Genomic DNA, 19496 nt, shown 5'->3' with positions numbered 1-19496 from the left:
ACTCTCCAATTATTCCCGGGTAAAGCGCGACCGTGGTAGCGACCCCTGCAAAACGCAGGCTGTGACGCATTACTGCCATTGTGTGGGTGTGTATGTGCATCAGGAAAACCACCCCCAGCCTTATCTGCAGAAAACATAATGAAGATACACAAGCAATTGTTTTCATTTGATATGATAGCATCCACTTTGAGGAGATCATCCCATCTTGTGAAACATTGTCCCAGATCCTGCAAAAATGAATCAAATATGGAAGGTCCCCCCCAGGGATTTACTGAAGATATGACTGCCTTTAATGATATATGTTCAAATCTGTTCAAATTTGTTCAGATTTGTTCAGATTTGTTAGTGTCCTAGTCCAGTAGATATGTACAAATCTGACCATATAGCACCAAATTGGAGTAGAAAGGGTCAAATATAGCATAAAAGCAGCAGGTATGAGGGCTTGCTGTTGGTGACCATTCCTCTTCACTAGTATCATCACCACAGTTCAATGAGGAACAAGCATAGTTCATAAAGACTACATACACAATTCATTACTACTACGAAGCACCTCTAACAATCTAGGAACTACTTAGGGCAAGACATTTTAGTGCGGCCGAGGCAAGGTGGGTGTGTCGAGGATGTCAAAGGGGGCATACCAGGGACGCCGAGCACGAGCAACCGACCGATCACGTTTGCGGCTCGCGCTCGGTGTTGGGCCAACGAGGGGCCAGGGGAGGCAAGGCCGAACACGACCGCGTTGGCGGCTCCTGCTTGGGGCTAGTTGAAGGGGTGCGCGAGAGAGGATGGCTCGGCGCTGGGCCAACGGTCGGTGCAGGGAGTGGAAGCAGCGCCGAGCGAGACCGCGCTGGCGGCTCGCGCTGGGCGGGGGTGGCGCGAAGGAGGGGGGCGACACCGAGCCCGACCGCGTTGGCGGCTCGTGCTCGGTGCTCGGCGATGGATGGCGGTGCGGGCGTTTGAGGGCGAGGACCCTCAGCGTGATCGGGTCCTCTTCGCGCTCGGCGCTATCATCTTCGTCGTCAGCATCGCCTGTGCGCTCATCTTCGACAGACACACGTCACCTTGAAGAGCCTGCACGGTCGGCTTCGTCGTCCTCCTCCGCCTCGCTGAGCAAACCACTCCCCTCGTGACGCAGCTTCGTGACGCTGGCGCTCCTGGGCAATCCGCGTCGTGTGGAACTATGCGATGCGCTCCTAGGAAACGATGGTTGGCCGACACGGCGGGGCGTCGGCGAGTGCGTGCGGGATGCCTGCGGTGGGAAGTACGAGGTGCCGTAGTTATGGTGCTGAGGAGTGTTATCCTGCATGGACCAGGTCGAGCTCCTCGATACGCTCCGCTGGAGTTGATCGCGGTCGACGACATGGCGGGCTGTCCAGCGTCTTCGAACTGGCGCTCGGTGGGTGAAAGCCCCGACATCGTTGACGGTGTCGACAGAGAACAACCGCCGGGCTCAAAAGCCAAAGGTGGGGCGAGTGTGCGGGCTTGCGCGCGGTGGGCCTGCGCACTTGCCAGCGCCGCGTCCGGCGCATTTGCGAGCGCGGAGGCCTACGCACTGGCGAGCGCGGCGGAGAGCGCACTTGCGAGCGCGAGGGCCGGCGCACTTGCTAGCGCAGTGGGCTGCGCACTTGCAAGCGCTAGGAGGGCGGATGGCGCACTTGCAAGCGCTGCATCCGGCGCATTTGCGAGCGCGGCGGGCGGCGCATTTGCCAGCGCGAGGGGCAGCGCAGGCGGAGACTGGCGAGAGAGCAGAGTGAGCTTACTCGAGTCAACCAACCACGTCACGATTTGATCACGTGACCTGTGTCAACCGCGATGATTCGTCTAAGTCCGCTTTGGCCACTGTGTCCCTGCTTTTCAGATAACACAAGCTTATTCAGTTTGTGCATAGTTATGACTGTGTATTAGTCTAATAGTATATAGAGTGACTAATGTTGCAATTCAATACCTGAGACTGATTTGAATCATGGTATTTGTGCACTGGGAGACCTACTATCACTACTATACAGATACATCCCATATTTATGGGTGCTATATTGGTTGCACTTATGAGCTATGTATCACTATGTAGCTATAGCACCAAACTATGTTGTCTCTAGCTACTATCTAGGACTATGTAGCAACTGACCAACATCTACATAGCACTCATAGCACTCTATAGCAACTAACCTACTTCTATATAGTACCCATAGCACTACAATAGTGACTATAGTTCTGAGGGGCAGCTATATAGATCCAGATTTTTTCAGATGAAGTGCATGAGCTTAGGCTTGGTCCAGATCCGTACTCAACTTCACCGACTTCTCTGACTTACCGACCCAACGCCAATGCATCGGAGACACGTCTCTGACTCCCCTCGCCTTTACCTTTGAGTTCTTCCTTTCATTTCATCTTATTCTTTGTATCTACCTTTCGGACTTCGGTCCTCTGACCCTGTTCCCCCTTCTGTATCTGTTCTTGACAGCTAGACTACTCCTAGGACCTCCCCCAACCCTACCAACCTTTGCCTGACCTCAAGCCCAGCCCGGCACACCGGTGAGAGATTCTTCTTACATATCACACTAGTACTTTAAGCTTGATCACCTATAACTACAACATAGCACTGCATAGCAACTGGGCGACTTCCATATAGCACCCATGGCACCCACATTCCTTGGTTGGCCTATGAGGGGGGCAGCTATAAGATTTTTTTGGATGATGATCAGTTATAATTCAAATAGAGATAGCATTCCAATGACCAATATATGAACATGACATTATCTACTAACTCATTAAGACCTGGTGCTATTCAGAAGTGCCAGTCTTGCGTGTCTTGGTCCTTGGGAAACCTACTATCACCATTCCATAGGTGCAAACCCAAATCAGTCCAAACCTGATGCAAGTCAATCAAATCTGGCTGCAAATCTTTGTCAATTTGCTGGCAAATCCACCCAGATCTGCTGGCACATGTCAAATATCCTCAAATCTGTTCAAATTGAAGAAGAAATACAGAGTTTGTGCAGAATTTGGGTATATCTGATGAATAACGTCAGGGAGAGGTTTTCCTGATGTGCGGGTGAAGTTCATTACTGCCATCGTCTATTAGCAGGACAATACCTTCCCGCAGTTTCAGACTTTATCATCACAGCTTCGCGTGGCGGCGCCTCGGCATCTTACCCTGCACTTCTATATGTATAACTTTCCCAAGGCTTCGAAATTAGATCGCATCTCGCAACGCTGGCTATGGGTCTGATCATACAACATTTCCGCCGCTGGGCGCTGAATTCAGTATGGTGATCCTCGGCACTGTAACAAGACCCGCGTCTTACAGAAAGGAAGCCAGGTCGACAGTGAACAACCCACGAACAGCCAGGAGTTGCCTCCGCTCGAGTTTGACCTGAGAAGGTGCCTATATATTGCCTGCCAGAGCCGCCCACCCAGCCCAAGTTCTCCAACAACGCACGCGACATCTCTCGCAGATCCTTTGCGCCATGCTACATGGATACCTTCTATTGCTATCTAATTGGGTGCATGATAGCTCGTCAATGCAACAACTATGTGCAAGTGCTCTTGGCGCCATTGTAGGTTCTTCATGTTGTTACGAGTTCTTCGCAATAATAATATGTTCATTAGCCAACGTGTCTTATATTGCACAAAATATACATCAGAGGCGACGTAGCTGCGCTTGCCTTGATGACGATCACAGCGATGTTCCTGCTTGCCTCCGTCGTGGGGGATGGCAACTCCAATTCCCTGCAGAGCATGCTGCAATCGATATCCATGGTTGTGATTCACGTACTCTGCGTCAGTTTATGCACCGTCGCCTATAGATTATCGTCATTCCACCCGCTTCACGAGTTTCCTGGCCCATTTCTCGGAGCGGCGACCGCATTATACAGTGCCTACGTTGCCTCTACGGGCAAACGGCATCTCGTGATCCAAGGTTTGCATGCGAAGTACGGCAAGATAGTGCGCACCGGTGGGTACTAGCTAGTAACTTGACAGTTCAACGCTGAGCAGGATGCACCCACAGGACCTAATTCACTCTCCATCAATGCACCGAATGCAATCGGCAAGATTTACGCTCAAGCCAACTGCATGAACAAGAGCGATGCCTACCTCCTTGGAAGATCCAAGCATTCTGGGCTCTTCTTCATACCCGACCGGGAGGAGCACAATCGCAGGAGGGATATTTGGTCCAGTGCTTTCACTCCATCAGCGTGCGTTGGCGGAGCAATGATATCAACGAGCTGGATGCTAGAGACCCAATGACGTATTTCCTAGGATTGACGGTCACCGCGCTACCATCGAACGCAGGGTCAAACAACTAGCCTCCTGTTTAGAGTCGCGGGCGGAAATCTCCGGTACAGTCGACCTTACTGAAGCTTTCCAGCATTGGTCCTACGACATCATGGCATGTAATATCCTGATTTGATTGTCTAGATCTATCGTGCTGACATTGTGATGCAGGGAGACATCGTTTTCGGTGGATCAAATCGCTTGGTAAGTCGGGTCTAATGATTGCGAACACCGCGTATTCTGATATTGTCGCAGGAGCTCATGCTCGAAGGCGATCCTCATCAGTACGTGAAGTGCGGGCAAATTGCGACGGCCGCGTTTGATGTGTACGTGATACCGCCACTCTTTTCTATCGCTGCAACAAGTCTAAAAGAGAAAATCAATCGATAGCCTTGGAGAAGTTCCTTGGTTGTTCGATCTCTTATGGTACCTGCCCCTGACACAAGACATTCACGCGCTGGAACAATTTGCTGCTACACTAATGTCTACGCGCCGTCGTGACTCAAATGGACCACATCAAGATATCTGTTCAAGCTTGGTGAGTGTTGAGCAAAGCATGACGTGCACGCACTGAAGGCTGTGAAGTTGGGTGAAGTAGACGACGGAACCAGCGCACTTAGCGATGGGGAGCTCAACGTGGATGCCTTGTTTGCTATTCAAGCCGGTATGGGTATCATCACTGTTTTCGTCATTCTGCTAATTAAAAACCTAAAGGCTCCGACTCCACGGCATCGGTGTTGAATTTCGCCTTCTATTACCTGCTGAATGACCGGTCCAAATACGAGAAACTCCAAGCAGAGCTAGATGACGCATTCCCTACTGGTTCGGAAATCACGTCTTCCCGACTCAATGGCCTCCCTTATCTCAACGCGGTGGTCGATGAAGCTCTACGACTTGGAACGCCATTTTCTGGTCTCTCTAGGGTTGTTCCTGAAGGCGGAGCGATGATTGATGGACATTTCATACCAGGCGGAACAATCGTCGGCGTTCCAGCATACACCCAACAGGTATCGGCAGAAAATTTCTCTCCGGAACCCGAAGCATTCCGTCCAGAACGCTGGATTAACGATAGTACGGCTGATTCCACTGCCACGGTCTGTCGCCGCTCTGCCATCATGTGTTTTTCATACGGTAAGAGGCGATCGGATCTCCCTCAAAGTTTTTCAAGAGTCTCAACGCTCAATTTCAGGTCCCTTCAGCTGCATGGGTAGGAATCTTGCCGTCTTGGAACTGCGCCTTGCGATAGCTTTTCTTGTGCATTCCTTAGACTTCGCGTTTTCTGCAGAATTCTCTTCTGAAGAGTTCATGAGAAAGGTTTCAAACCTGCGGAGCACCTTCTTTGGACATCACCTTCTCGTTTCTGTTCGCAACAGGGTCGATATATCGCATGTGTAGTTGCGCGGGTTGATATTCTTGCCTCAATAAAATGTGTCGCAGCGTTACAATGCACAGAGTCGTATAGCGGTAGTCTTTATCTTCATTGATCTTGGGCGACTGACTTGCGGTATATCAAGATGCCGAAGGTAGATGCAGTTCCCTATCCGAGGTCTTGATACTAGTAACAAGCCACGCCTCGCTGCGATCCTGCGGGCCACTAGTATTAATGTTTTGCGATAGGTATCCAGTCGAAAGGGCTAGATTAGATGTCCGTCATACTCTATGTCCAGGAGGCATCTCCTTTCCATCATCTGCAACTGAGGCCCTATCATCGTCTCCGTCATCCTCGGTCCTGACACAATGCCTTGCAGCCTGCAATCATATTATTGTGAGCCCGGTCCAAGTTCAGTACTTACATTGTGCTGGAGTTGTTCCAAAAATTCCAATACTTTCGCTCTTAGCGGGAAGTTCGCAAACTGACTCGAGTCAGTTAAGAATACTCTCCCAATAAGAGGTATCATTTTCACGGTCAGTTCAAGGCCTAGATTTTGGCGGCGGACAGGGGACAAAACGGGAAATTAAGTTCAGTTCGGGCTGCCAGGGGCCAGGGGACGAAGCTAAGGTCGTAAAATTACAGTAGCATGTAGACTGGAAGCTGATACATCGCACGTAGCAATGGTCACGGAAATGGAAGTTGGAATACGGAATAGGAAAACAGGACGTCAAAAGGATGAAGCATATTCTGTGGGACGGGACCAAATATCTACAACATCGACCGTCGTCTCCGCAATGTATCATACTAATAATAACACCGACGGAGAACCAACAACGATGAAAGTAATACAGTATATCTATGCAATCAAGACTACCTGGACAATCTCTATGCACTTTCAAACTGGCGATAGCGGCGCCGTATCAGGAAAAGATGGCAGAGACTGCAGAAAGCTGTCCCAGCGACAGTCACAGATGATCGGGGCGTGGATATAGACTTCCATACCCATATCATCCACCCATTTGGATGCGTGAGTCCCAACCGCATCTAAAGCGATGCGTTCCATCTCCAATAGGCCAAACCTAGAGATAAGTCCTGCTTCGACATACCAAGCAAGATCCGACTTCACAGCCTGAGACACGTAAAGATCAATCAGAACTTGAGGAACATTCTCTGCAATGGCTGCATCGTAGGCCATGCGGTGGCCCATCGCTTGTACGCACGATTCGCAGCGATGCAGAACCAAAGAGGCAAATTCTTCGCCCCTATGCCCATAGCTCGTCACTACCGCACGGCATTCTGCAAAGATGCCTTCTTCGTGAAGGGCGAGTAGACTCTTTGGGTGCTGCGGGGCAGGTAAAGCGTACCGCCCAAGGATAAGCTCGGTGGCAAGGCCTGTTGAGGACGTGAGTTAAAGTTTCGTCATTGAATGAGAAAACGAACGTATAGAAAGCACGAGCGTGTCTCCTTCTGCAATCCCTATGCCACGGATCTCGCTCTGGATGATTTTTTTCGTCAAAACTCGTCCTCATGTTTCGAGACGAACAGAACGAACCGTCATAGAGATAATTTGATTATATGCAAACAAGCCTTGAGCACCGCAACGTTCAGAAAGCACCATGTGTGAACTTTGTGAATGCTGCATCATAACAGACTTCAGAACCGTTGCTACCCCGTGCCTAACCCGATGGTCCGATGTGTTGTCCGCAAAGTGCTTCACCGCGCGCTTGTGCAAAGCATCCAAGACATATGTTTGTGCCAGCGCGACGTAAATGGGGACTTGTTGAGTACGAAATGATATTATAGGCTGCGGTTTTCCATGTGCATCTCGCACTGTCCTTCTCAAGCTGTAGCGATAGGCAATCACGGTCGAAATGCGCAGTGCAGGTAGAGCTATTGAGCTCAGCGCCAAGGTGCCAACACCGACTCGCCATATCGACTGTAGAAAATCGGCATGGGCTGATGTTGATGGGGATAACTTCCCGAGGAGTGCAGTGCCCGGAAGCTGAACACGGTTGAACATAGTGATTGCGTGATTCACAGGAGATGAACCGTGGCGTGCCGGTAGGAGCCTATTGGATGGTTCAGTGATATATAGAGGGCGAGACGCAGAACGTACTTAGCAGTTACTCCAGCGTGCATGTTGATGCCGTCGTTGATATTGACGAGGAATGGACGTAAACCTCGAAACTCATCGTCGACCATAAGTCGCGCAAACACGATGGCTATGCACGGACGCCCCAGAGCAGGGATAGTCGGGGGCATAAACCTGCACGTATTTTATATGAGTACAGACAGCGGATACTCAGGTAATCAGGTAACACTAACTTCGAATTGCTGATGCACGGAGTATTCAACTCGAAGCTACCGTCAGCGAGTAGAGTGGCGGTGGTACCGAGATTAAAGGCATCCAATCCGTGTCCCAGTTCAGTGAGACAAAATTGACCGCTGCATGAATGCATCAACAAGATAATCTCTGTCGGGAGGATGAACTCACATCGTTTCATATTTCAATAGGCTGCTTATTGTGGATGCAAGGTCGGGCCTCTCCGGGAGGAACGAAGCCAAAGTTCCAGTGCATAGGTTATACTGTATGGTCAACAGAGTTGTAGCCGCCCCGTCCATGCATAGAATAGGGTCTGTGTGCATATCCCAGAACTTGGAAGAGCACACCATGATATCATGCAAAGAGAGTTCTGGATAGTGTAGATGCTGAGTACGTGTTTCCAGAGGAAAGGTCAAAAGTGCGTACCATATACCTCCGCAATGGAAATCGCTCGACGATAAGATACGTCTGGATCCACCTCGTCGTATTTATTAGGGAATTCGGTGGTGATATTCCATATGTGCCGACCAGAGCTCAATAATCCCTCCGACGGCCACATGACTAGCAGAGATTCGGAGAACACTGCAGGACGTACAAGCTCGATGAGTGTAAGGTACTTATACCCGCTTAATTGGCAGCTGTAATCCATGATTGGACGCACGACGATGCAATGATGATCACGAATGTGCCCCACAGGTTCCCAGATACACCAAACAAGCCGCCCTTGAGCTTCGACAGCATGCATACAATGCAGCACTGCGTGAACTATTTGCATCCACCATTCTCCCAAATGATGGCTGTGCAGTGTGCGATGTCAGTGGGAACTTCTCAGCCGGGGTCGGCTCCGGAAGTGTATGCAACGCGGGACCATATGCATGAAACGCGCACTCGCGCCAGCAATTCATACTAATGCGGTCCAAGATCAAGCGCCATAAGCCGCGGGTATCAGGCAATCTTGATCAATGCGAGGTATGCGGTCTTGAGATGGAACCCTGAGTGGGAGAGCATCTGATATCTGGGTTTATTCGGGGCTGTACGCGGTGGATGCTGGCCTACAAGTGCTTTGGGCTACAGGCAAACTTTGTGCTTGTACTCATCTATCATGCAACCCATTGACTACATGCTGGTCCTCGCTGCTGTGGTGAGTTACCTTTGAAACTCAGCTTTTGGTGGTCCTCATCCTGGCGTCTAGCTCGCTTGCCTGTATGTCCCGGGCCGCGGATCCCATATCCGAGGGGACATAGCTTTTTTGCTGGTCACTGCAATGTTCTTCGCAACATCATGCTTAGGAACAATTTCCGGGCTCACACTGAAGGATTCGGTGTCACGAACAGGCATCCTGTTTGCCATCTACGTCCTCGGGTTTATCACCGTCACCATGGCCTACCGACTCTCACCGTGGCACCCCTTACACAGTTTCCCAGGGCCGACATTGAACAAAATTACTAGTTTGAGATGGGCGTATATTATTTACAAGGGAAAGCGGCACCTTGTTACTGAGCAGTTGCATGGACGATACGGCAAGTTCGTGCGAACGGGTGAGTTGAACGCATCCGTATACCTGTCTCTGTGCTGAGTTGCGAAGGTCCCAACACACTTTCCATTAATGATCACTCCGCTGTTCCGAGTTTATATTCTAGCGCACAAGCGATGGACAAGAGCGATGCGTATCGCCCCGGACGGTTCAAAGAGGATGGATTATTCTTTATCCGCAGTCGAATCAAACATTCAGTCCGCCGGAAGCTATGGGCCGGGGCATTCAGCGGGTCCGCGTAAGTCATGACCGCTTTCATTTCCAGCAGACTGTCTTAGGAGACTAGGATTCATCATGCTTGCGACATAATCAACAAGCGAGCGTTGCAGCTATGCAATCACTTGCAGCATGCTGCGCTTCATGTTCCGGTAGATGCGGTAGATCTATCGCAATGGATCCGATTTTGGTCATACGACGTGATGGTAGGAACACCGTTGATGCGTGGATTAATCTTACCGAGCGCTGGCAGGGAGATCTGACATTTGGGGGATCAAATTACATTGTCAGCATTGGCGTATTACGAATACACATCTCCTCAGCTACTCACTTTTACCATTCCAGGAGCTCATGGAGCATGGAGACCCTCAAGGCCTAGTTGACAGTGGCAAGAGAGCTATGATTGCATTCGAGGTGTAAGAGTCATTGATGGCTCGTTGACTCCGATATACCAATAACTCGACCATTGTTTCAGCCTGGGAGCAGTCCCGCCAATATTTGACATCCTCTGGTACTTCCCGGTTACCAGGGACGTTCATGACCTTGATCGCTTAGCGGAGCGCATGATTCATGAACGACGCATGGCTGAAGCGAAGGGTACTGATATATCTTCCTACCTGGCGAGTCCATTGAGCTCAATGAAACTCCGATTACGCTGACGACTCAGGATAGCTTGGTCATCACTCCAAAGACGAAGAAAAATTGACTCGCGAGCAATTGAATTTGGACGCTTTGTTTGCCATACAAGCAGGTGCGTCATAGGCTAAAATCTGATCGTGTAGAAGCGTTTTCATGAACACCGGGAAACAGGATCGGATACAACATCTGGCGTTATGATATTATTGCTCTACCACCTACTTGCAAATCGCGCCACATATGATCGGTTAATGGAAGAGCTGAATGCCCACTGTGAAAAGGGCAAAATATCCGAAGACACGGTTTTCAAGCTGCCTTACCTTGGTGCAGTTGTCAACGAGGGCATCCGATTGGGAACACCGTTCCCTGGGCTCCCTCGTGTAGTCCCCAAAGGTGGAACTGTCCTCTGTGGAACATATATCCCCGAGAACACCGTCGTTTCTGTTCCCGCTTATTCTCAGCATATCCATCCAGATAACTTTTGGCCTGAGCCCGAAAAATTCCGTCCGGAGCGCTGGCTTCCTGGTGGACTTGGTCCAAGAAGCATATTGCGGACTTCTGCATTGATGTCATTCTCATATGGTGAGCCTTTCTCTCGCTAGACCCGGAGATATTCATCAAAACATTTCCGTAGGACCATTTGGATGTCTTGGAAGAACACTTGCAATACGTGAACTTCAAATCTTGACGGTCTATCTGCTGCGCTCTTTCGACATTCGTCTGGCCGGCTCCTTTGACGAACAAAGATTTGTACGAGGTGTGCTGAACATGCGCACAACAGTATTTGAATATCCACTATTGGTGGACATTCAGCAGCGCGTGTAATTATTCTGTGTGCATAGTCTTTCTTCAGCTTGGCATGAACTTTAACTCCTCCCGATTCTCGTCCTCGGTTCCGACTAGTATAAGACCGAGAGTTGTGTCGACGATATTCTCATTTCCTATATGACTCTGTTCTCGTTGTGTATCAACAAACGGCTCATGCGCATAACCGGTAGACTATCCGACATCGGAAATTCTCGTGCTATCTTCAAGCTCCCCGCTAATGTAGCCCCAGTTTCGTATTCTGTCATCGTCTGTGTCTTACTACGCTACATCCGATGCACCTTATGATGCGTCCCATAAAGTCCCATTCTGTGCATACACCACGAATGTGCGAATCCGCCAATACATCAGTACACCGCTGCCATTGTGGAACATACATCACTCCGTACCTGCGGAATTTCGTTTTCCACAAGATTGTCTATGACGGACCTCGCAGCCCGCCTACGACGGCAGTTCCGGCGCATGCTGTGAACCCGCGAGTCGAGATTACAAGTGAACCCGCGATTCGAGATTACAAGTGAACCCGCGATTCGAGATTAGTACAAGTGAACCCGCGAGTCGAGATTACAAGTTTACAAACTGTTCACGTGTTGCTTGCGATGGATGTTGGCGTGTATCAGAAGGAATACATCCTGATACATCGTTTGCCCAGTGCCACACGCAGGCCTAGGCCGCTTCTCATTTTGTGCAGGTTCGATGTCGGCAGGTCCGTACCTAGTATTGACTTGGGCTGTGGAGGCTGTGTGCTGTAATCGCGGAAACGCTGGCGCCACGGTCTCGCTTCCGCTCATCACGATCTCGCAGAAGCGAAGCCTACCCCCGGCTTTCGCAATACGACTGCACCGTATCTTTCAGATGAAACTGGCCCCTTTCTTACCACATGGACGCTTCCGGAGGCGTATCATTCACCGCCGGTCGATGCTCCGAGGTTCCTCGGGATACGCAGTACTACCGGACCCCCACTATGATCAGACACCCTCGCCAGTGCCCATACAAGTGCTCAATCTAGGGAGTATCGCGCTTTTATCCAGTCAGATCGCGACCACTGCCCAATGTCCACATCACTCGATAAACGCTTGCAAGATTGCGGACGCTCGCTATCGATTTTCCTAGTCTTTCTTGTTTGCGCAGGGCAGTTCCTAGACACGTTCAATAGCTCCGCGTTCTTTCTGGCCATCCCATCTCTCGCCAAAGACCTTTCACTCAGCGGGAACGCGTCAGTATGGCTTATAAGCTCATTCCAAATCACATTCTCCTCTTTTCTGCTGGTTTCCGGGCGCCTCACAGACAGGTATACCTCGAGTGAGTACAACAGCTCTGCCCATGGGTGTGATTGATATCTAAGGTAACTAGAGTATGTTTTTGTCTCCGGCCTGTTCTCGTTCGGAGCTTTGTCTTTGGCAAGTGCTTTCGTGAAAAATAAAATCATATTTCTTATTTTTCGTGCTTTTATCGGCATCGGTGAGTCTCGTTCTACCCCTTTCGACTGCCGTGAAAATTCTTACGAAACCGATCAATACTTTAGCCGCATCTCTGACAATACCCTCTGCGACTCATTTGGTCGTGCATACGTCACCGTCTGCACATTTCAGAACACGGGCTCTCGCAGCGTTCAACGGCAGTGTTGCTTTAGGGAATGGTGAGCACACCAATACTTAGCGGTGTGCCCTGCTAATATCTATATCTAGTCATTGGTCTGGTGCTTGGAGCGGTATTCGTTCAACGCGCCAGTTGGAAGTGGATCTTTTACTTCGAGGCCATGGTCTCGCTTCCAATAGCGCTTCTGTGCCTCGTCGTGATTCCGAACAATATCCAGCAGCGTGACAACACTCATAACGGATCATCAGAAAAGGAGGGAATCAAAATTGACTGGATTGGTATCTGTCTGCTCACAGGCGAGTTCTATAACATATAATATTATGTTACAAAACCTCTTATACGGCTTGAAGCTTCGGTGCTCCTGTTCGTCCTTGGTGTCACGTCAGGAGCATCATCTGGATGGGGATCCGCGCTAGTGATTGTTCCGCTGGTATTATCCGCTTGCATTGCCGCCGCATTCTTTGTTTGGGAAATTCGCTATTCGAGCGCAGCGTCAGCCCTGCCGTCAGAATTGTGGAACATACCAGGAATTCGGCCACTCTGTATCGTGTCCCTGCTACCCATGCTCTGGTGGACGCAAGTATTTTTCACATTCAGCGAACTCTGGCAGACGCGCTACTACAGTTCCATCCTCACCGCTGCGCATCTGTGAGCGACCATCACGTCTTGCTGTCTGTCAGAGTAAAAACTTAATAACAGGCTTCCTGTCGGTGTACTGGCCATCGTTGTTATCGCCTGCGCGCCCATCTTGAAGAGTTTTATTGGCAGTAAAGCAATCATCCTCGTCGGACTGACGTTCATAGTAGCCGCAACTTCTCTCCTACCGTTCGCAGACAGGAAGTCGCGGTATTGGACATTTGCCTTCCCGGCGTTTACCATCGGAACGACAGGGGTTGCTATGATATTTGTTCATGCGAAGTGAGCCATCTCATGAGGTTTTCGAGCAGCGGCGACTGAACATTGCTCTGCCAGTATAGCCATGCTGGAGGCTACTCCAAAGCGTCTCACCGGTACGGTCGGAGCGATGTTCTCTACCTCCCTCCAGCTCGGAGCGGCGGTAGGGGTCGCTGCGATCACGGCTCTTCAGTCGAACATAGCAAACAAAAGAGCGGAGAATAGCAGCGGCTTCAGCGGGATTGCTGCCGGGTTTTGGCTTCTTTTGGGGATCGTAACCGCTTCAGCCGTCATTTTTTCCCTCACTTTCGAACGATCGGCCGGCAGAAGGACACAGACAGAACCAGATATCAATCAGAATGCTTCAGAGGGCAGAGATGTGTCATTATTTTTGTCGTCGACTGGGGAAGGAAAGGAAGAAGCTCCAAGAAGCGAAAACAGCCAGTTTCAATGAATCGAAAATTGGAGAGGGTGGCGCGGATCTGTTGTCAATGTCGCGTACCCGTCGCATCCACTCATCGAGAGAGAGATGTTCAACTAAGCCATTGTATATAGTGTATGTGATGCTGAAATGTCTATGCGGTGAAAGGAGAAGACATACATCCCAAGCCTAGCTTTGCGTGAACCAGAATTTGTTGCGCCCAGCGACCAAAGCACGACAAGAGCGTCCCGACGAATCTCGCCGTAACTCTGTTCTTGCCAGACACGCCAGTTCTTGTCCTCTTTGTCCCCCTTCACCATCGTCAGCGCCATCGGCGGCCTCGCCCTGCGCAACGTCCTCATCAGTGAAGACCTGCTTACCGCAGGGCGACTCCTCGGAAGCACCATGTCGTACTCGTTCTTCGTGGGAATGCCGGTATCCTTGGGGCTGCGATATTTGTTTCGAGCGAGCTGCGTACGTACCTTGCAGCTTCTTTCTGCGTGTCTTGTAGAATATGTGCGGATCTGCCAGTACCATTGCAGACGAGGTGCAGCAGGTGCAAAAAAAAGAGAAACATTGCCCACTATTGCCCACGAAGGTTGGGTTGGGCTGAGATGGCGATGACGTGACGGGCAATGCCTCTCCCGAGCGTTTTGCCTGTTTGGCAAAACGCAAGGCGCGGCGATAGGGGGAATAGAGCGCGGTTACTCATCTAATATTGAACGACTTCCAGTCTCATCTCCATCAGCAAGAATTTGTCTTCACTCGGAAACGCGACGTGCTCAGGTTTACACCGCCATGGCTTTTCATGGCTGCGTCGAAAAAGCAGGTCGCGACCGTAAACAGGGCCCATACTTACTTATAACTCTACCGCGATGGTCGCAGCCCCCTCCGGGTTTGTAGGGCTCGATGAATGCATATTTTTGAAACGATGCAGCAATCGATACGGATTTGTGTTGTAAATCGCATCTGCGTACAGGACTCAGTATGGATGACGACGACGCTTTCATTCCCAGAGCATGAGCGGTCCATCGGACCAACATTCTAAATCACACTGCGCACACAAAAGAACAACGCGACACAAGAAAACGATGGGAGAGGATGGGAATCGAGGATGGGAATCGGCAGTCAGATCTACGTTCGAATACTGAGAAGTTCGGCGCCATCCCTCGGTGTCAAGGAACACGTAAAGGCTGGGGGATGGCTATGACCGGTGAGACCCGGAGTTCGCAGCATACATGGGGACATACCTGATAGTACCCGTTTTGTAAGGTACTTCCCTTGTTATATCCTTGCCCTGCATGTCCCTAGCGTTTGCAATGATTACGGTTGATAGCGCTGTTGCAATCGCCACAAACATTGATGACTCCGCGAAAGCCACGCCCGGGCATGCTCGACGACCGAAGCCAAAAGCGACACTGACTTCTTTCACCGCAGCTTCGTTCCCAACGAAACGCTCAGGAAGAAACGAATGGGGCTCGGGGAAAATGCTAGGTTCGTGAAGCATCGCCCTATGTAGTGTATAAACAACAAGCTCTCAAGAATGGTATCAACGTACCAGATGTTAGGCATAATGATGGTCTTTGCCGGGATGTGATAACCCTCGTAAACGTCCGCCTCTACGAGCATATGGGGGACACCTGATAGGACAAAGGATGTCAGGACATATCTCTCTTCAAACGTTACACCTACCGAGCGGTGTCACAGGGTTCCAGCGAAGTACCTCGTACATGATGCACTCGACATAAGGCAGGTGTTTTCTGTCTGATACACTTGGCAGTCGATCCTTGCCGACGACCTTCTGAATTTCCGTATATCCACGCTGTTGCACGCCTGGATAGAGAGCCATTGCCAAGAAGAACGACGACAGCGCAGCCACGGTCTGGGCGATAATGTCAGCGTAGTAACTCTCTCCGCATCTAAGACCAACCGTATCCGCGCCGCCTACATATCATGTGAGTAGAAGTGAAAAACGTTTATGACATTCACTCACCGCCAAACAACGAAGCAGAAGACCACAGAAGCAGGCTCTGCTCCTCCTCAGTCAAGTCAGCATCAGTTTGGTTGATGACAGTTGACACGAAGTTGGGTTTAGCCAACGCGGGCAAGCCCTGTAAATCGTCTGAGTAGGATGCTGGCCATGAGATGTGATGAACCAACCTGGTTTCTCATAGCCCAGTCGTAGGGTCCGTTGATGACCTGCATGTGTAAATCGGACCACTTTTTGGCAGTGCTTTGAAATCCCGCCCCAGGGCTCCAGCTTGGAAGATATCGAACTAGAGAGGCGAGAGAGACGTAAACGCGGGTATTACATGAAAACAGAGATGCTATAAGGGAACCTACGCCACGGTACGAGGTCAACCAACCAAGCGCCCGGTTGAGACGCCATGGAGAACGCTTGCATGACCTTCTCAGCAAGAAGTAGGAAAGGGTCGTCTTTCGGCTGCGTTTGATAGCCGTACGTAACCTTTAGTATGACTGATCCAGCGTAGCTACATAGCGTTAGACCACGAAAATACACCCCCCCCCCCCAACGCCTTGAACACTCACTGGCGAATATACGATTGCATTTCGGTCGGATGTGAAATGAGATTTTTGGCTAATTCTCTGCTTTCCTGTTCATGCAGCGGCCAGTATTTTTCCAACGCCTTCGCATTGAGCTCACGCTGGATAAGTCGGCGAAGTTGACGAAAACGTTCGGAATAAGGCATGAGTGCAATCGCCTGATCGAATCCAACGCTTTGTAACACGTTAATGTAGTCTCGCTGACATGAACTGATCAGGCCTACAGATCTCCGGCCATGACCTATAATCGCCGTTATTCAGTGAAGCCGTATACTAGGGCTGTAGAGCCTACCAGACGGGGACGACTTGAATAAATGCCTGAACGCTTCTCGAGTAGGTCCGACACGACGTCGTGAGTATTCAACACCAATATCGGTTGACCGAGGATGCTCAGGTAAAAATAATTGCCTAGTATAAGGTATCAGTGGTACACGATCACGACTGTATACAAGGCACACCGTATGTTCGAGCCCAGTCATAGAAGGTCAACCATTCTCTCTCCTTTGGCATTTGGAGCAAGTTACCCAATAGAGGAAGCGGCGAAGGGCCAGGTGGCCGTTTCCGCCCAATCGTGATGAACGCCAGAATGACCGCAGTGGCAGCCAGAGTTGTACCCAGCGCAAACGAGGAAGACGACATCTCGATGATGGATGCCGGTGACAAGTCCGCACAGGAAGGAAATGAATGGATGTAGGCATGCGGCAGCAAGTCGGTCAGGTATAAGTACGTATACTGTAATTGGCAGTTCAACAACGCACACCGCTTGGCAGTTCGAGGGGTCCGATAATTAAGTTTGCTTCCTCGCCAATCCCACGACGCTGAACCGAGTTCTCCGCCATGTCGAACCTCGCCGGCGGTTGAGGGCAAGTTATAAGTCTGAGAGGCTGGCCCCCTTCAGCCCAATCATCACCCCGTCAACCATGGGTCTCGTCTCTTCCATCATCGACCAGAACTTCCCTCCAAAGGCGACGTGGGACACAAGCCTGATCCCGGATCTCACGGGCAGGGTTATCATCGTCACCGGTGAGCTCGCCGAGCCTTACTGAAACGTTCAGGATGACAAATCATGTGCAATATTTCAGGCGGAAATAGTGGTCTGGGTTATGAGACTGCAAAGGCGAGTTGCGTAGGCACGCAAAGTCAAAGTCTAACCCACCTAATCCAGGCGTTGTTGTCCCACAACGCGAAGGTATACGTTGCGTGTCGGGACAGGGCGAAAACAGACGTGGCTATCGAGTCCTTGAAGAAGGAAACTGGAAAGACTGCTTTCTTTCTTGAGCTTGACCTCGCGAGCTTAGCGTCGGTGAAGGCATGCGCGGATAGTTTTATGAAGTAGGCTGCTGTAGGTGGCGTCACATTCCCAAAACTGATCGCTACCCCGCAGGATTGAAACTGAGCTGCATGTGCTATTCAATAATGCGTTAGTGTGTTGCTGTTTTCATCCAAAATGGCGGATAACATCCTTTGCAGGGGAGTCATGTCGCCACCGATATCACATCTCACTCAAGATGGATACGACCTGCAATTTGGCGTCAACGTTCTCGGTAAGGAACGAGCCAATGACAAGCATCACTCACTCATCACTTGCTCAGGACATTTCTACCTGACGGAGTTGTTACTTCCTGCTCTCAAAGCCGGTGCCGCATCCTCCGCTGACCACGTGTCCCGCGTAATCAACACCTCGTCACAAATGCATCTTCTCGCCAAAATGGATTACGATACCCTCACTGACACGACCCAACGCAAAAAGATCAGCCCGAGTGATTTATACGCTCAGAGTACTTTCGTACGTACGGATAGTAGCGCTTGACGGACTCGTCTAAGAACAAGACTGTCAGGGTAAAATTGTGTTTTCACAAGAGTTGGCTCGAAGGTACGGCACACAGGGAATTGTCTCGATCGCACTGCATCCCGGAAACCTCAAAACCGACCTGGGCCGTCATTTGCCAGCTCTTCTGCGTAGAATCGTGGTAAGCTACGACGTTGCTGTTATCCGTTCCTCATACATCAACGCCGATGCAACCTCAGCATATGACGTGTTATCCTCCGCCCAAAGGCGCCTTGACTCAGCTTTGGGGAGGTACGGTGCCAGAAGCGGCGTCAATGAACGGAAAGGTAAGCCAGGGACATCGCATCTCGCGCACAACATTTGACATACGCGTGCTCAGTATCTGATCCCATGGGCACGTGTCGGAGAACCACGCAAGGATGCCTTGGACCCCAAAATCGGCGGGGACCTGTGGGAGTGGATGGAGACGCAGGTGCGCGGGATTTGATACCTCGCCAGCTTGTGCTCGTGTGAGGCTGTCCGAATGGGTACTTGTGTGTGCGTACATGTTGCAAAAGCGTTCTATGCAGGTGTTCCGAAAGCCACCATCAAGATTTCCGGTCGCTGCGGGAGAAGCTCGATATGCCCTTGGATGCCTACATCAGGAAACACACCCTCTGGGAATTAGTATCATAAAGGGGGGGGATGTCAAGTAATTACTGGACTATCCATGCAGATAAAGCCATTTTGGGGCCTTTTACAGTATATAGGAACATATAGGAGCTAATAGGAGCACATAAGTACAAAAATGAGGATATCTGGAAGGTCCCCCTGAGCATTTGTCACAAAATGTTCACAAATATGTGGAAATTTATGAACTTTTTGGGCATATTTTGGTGATTTGTAACATCAATCATCTCTTCAATATGATATATTTTGGTTCAAATAACACCAGAAACCTCCAGACTTCATGTCACATCTTGTTAGATGTCTTCAGAATTTGGTCATGTGTACTATCCATTCATCAGGTATTATAATTACATTATGCAGGAATCTGTATACATATGT

The 19496-nt window shown here is 50.2% G+C and overlaps 7 protein-coding genes across 7 annotated transcripts; 4 read left to right on the top strand and 3 right to left on the bottom strand.

The window, feature by feature from the left end:
* Positions 1-494: 494 nt before the first annotated feature.
* On the bottom strand, positions 495-1886 carry PUNSTDRAFT_142934 (uncharacterized protein; the record flags this gene model as incomplete). Its single annotated transcript, XM_007382538.1, has 4 exons — positions 495-1004; positions 1062-1386; positions 1554-1734; positions 1794-1886. The coding sequence occupies 4 exons, from the start codon at positions 1884-1886 to the stop codon at positions 587-589; spliced, it is 1017 nt and encodes a 338-aa protein (XP_007382600.1). The 3' UTR covers positions 495-586.
* A 1783-nt stretch (positions 1887-3669) lies between these two features.
* Positions 3670-5584, top strand: PUNSTDRAFT_43767 (cytochrome P450; the record flags this gene model as incomplete). The annotated part of the gene is made up of 9 exons (XM_007382537.1): positions 3670-3955; positions 4010-4196; positions 4261-4294; positions 4447-4479; positions 4531-4601; positions 4666-4813; positions 4852-4939; positions 4990-5369; positions 5561-5584. 9 exons carry the CDS (start codon positions 3670-3672, stop codon positions 5582-5584), a joined length of 1251 nt encoding a protein of 416 aa, XP_007382599.1.
* A 958-nt stretch (positions 5585-6542) lies between these two features.
* Positions 6543-8529, bottom strand: PUNSTDRAFT_64010 (uncharacterized protein; the record flags this gene model as incomplete). The annotated part of the gene is made up of 7 exons (XM_007382536.1): positions 6543-7039; positions 7088-7142; positions 7200-7716; positions 7764-7913; positions 7973-8092; positions 8142-8340; positions 8397-8529. 7 exons carry the CDS (start codon positions 8527-8529, stop codon positions 6543-6545), a joined length of 1671 nt encoding a protein of 556 aa, XP_007382598.1.
* Positions 8530-10529: 2000 nt separating this feature from the next.
* PUNSTDRAFT_65043 (cytochrome P450) lies at positions 10530-11181 on the top strand (the record flags this gene model as incomplete). The annotated part of the gene is made up of 2 exons (XM_007382535.1): positions 10530-10938; positions 10991-11181. Coding segments are annotated over 2 exons (600 nt in total), but the record flags the coding sequence as incomplete, so codon positions are not given.
* Positions 11182-12233: 1052 nt separating this feature from the next.
* PUNSTDRAFT_64472 (MFS general substrate transporter) lies at positions 12234-14128 on the top strand (the record flags this gene model as incomplete). Its single annotated transcript, XM_007382534.1, has 7 exons — positions 12234-12483; positions 12535-12642; positions 12707-12820; positions 12870-13058; positions 13131-13428; positions 13480-13698; positions 13753-14128. The coding sequence occupies 7 exons, from the start codon at positions 12234-12236 to the stop codon at positions 14126-14128; spliced, it is 1554 nt and encodes a 517-aa protein (XP_007382596.1).
* Positions 14129-15093: 965 nt separating this feature from the next.
* PUNSTDRAFT_85635 (cytochrome P450) lies at positions 15094-17215 on the bottom strand. The gene is made up of 12 exons (XM_007382533.1): positions 17119-17215; positions 16953-17068; positions 16885-16901; positions 16646-16834; positions 16439-16587; positions 16256-16371; positions 16089-16206; positions 16026-16039; positions 15788-15977; positions 15654-15735; positions 15346-15606; positions 15094-15299 (listed from the first exon to the last, which is right to left on the bottom strand). Exons 1-12 carry the CDS (start codon positions 17168-17170, stop codon positions 15230-15232), a joined length of 1374 nt encoding a protein of 457 aa, XP_007382595.1. The 5' UTR covers positions 17171-17215; the 3' UTR covers positions 15094-15229.
* Positions 17216-17516: 301 nt separating this feature from the next.
* On the top strand, positions 17517-19094 carry PUNSTDRAFT_51633 (NAD(P)-binding protein). The gene is made up of 9 exons (XM_007382532.1): positions 17517-17683; positions 17743-17777; positions 17826-17992; positions 18045-18080; positions 18131-18204; positions 18253-18446; positions 18499-18630; positions 18689-18775; positions 18829-19094. The coding sequence occupies exons 1-9, from the start codon at positions 17581-17583 to the stop codon at positions 18934-18936; spliced, it is 936 nt and encodes a 311-aa protein (XP_007382594.1). The 5' UTR covers positions 17517-17580; the 3' UTR covers positions 18937-19094.
* The last annotated feature ends 402 nt before the right edge of the window (positions 19095-19496 follow it).

The sequence above is a fragment of the Punctularia strigosozonata genome (genome assembly GCF_000264995.1).
Source record: "Punctularia strigosozonata HHB-11173 SS5 unplaced genomic scaffold PUNSTscaffold_4, whole genome shotgun sequence".
Lineage (NCBI taxonomy): Eukaryota > Fungi > Basidiomycota > Agaricomycetes > Corticiales > Punctulariaceae > Punctularia > Punctularia strigosozonata.
This window is presented reverse-complemented; position numbering and strand designations above follow the sequence as displayed.

Bases quoted from the DNA above. Each gene is read 5' to 3' on its own strand.
- PUNSTDRAFT_85635 (XM_007382533.1), bottom strand. From the start codon at position 17,170: ATGCCAAAGGAGAGAGAATGGTTGACCTTCTATGACTGGGCTCGAACA. The intron at 16,372-16,438 runs GTAGGTTCCCTT...TCGCCTCTCTAG, and splicing joins GGTTGACCTCGTACCGTGGC to TTCGATATCTTCCAAGCTGG. The intron at 15,300-15,345 runs GTATGTCCCCAT...CACCGGTCATAG, and splicing joins TACAAAACGGGTACTATCAG to CCATCCCCCAGCCTTTACGT.
- PUNSTDRAFT_51633 (XM_007382532.1), top strand. From the start codon at position 17,581: ATGGGTCTCGTCTCTTCCATCATCGACCAGAACTTCCCTCCAAAGGCG. The intron at 17,778-17,825 runs GCGAGTTGCGTA...CACCTAATCCAG, and splicing joins TGGGTTATGAGACTGCAAAG to GCGTTGTTGTCCCACAACGC. The intron at 18,776-18,828 runs GTAAGCCAGGGA...ACGCGTGCTCAG, and splicing joins CGGCGTCAATGAACGGAAAG to TATCTGATCCCATGGGCACG.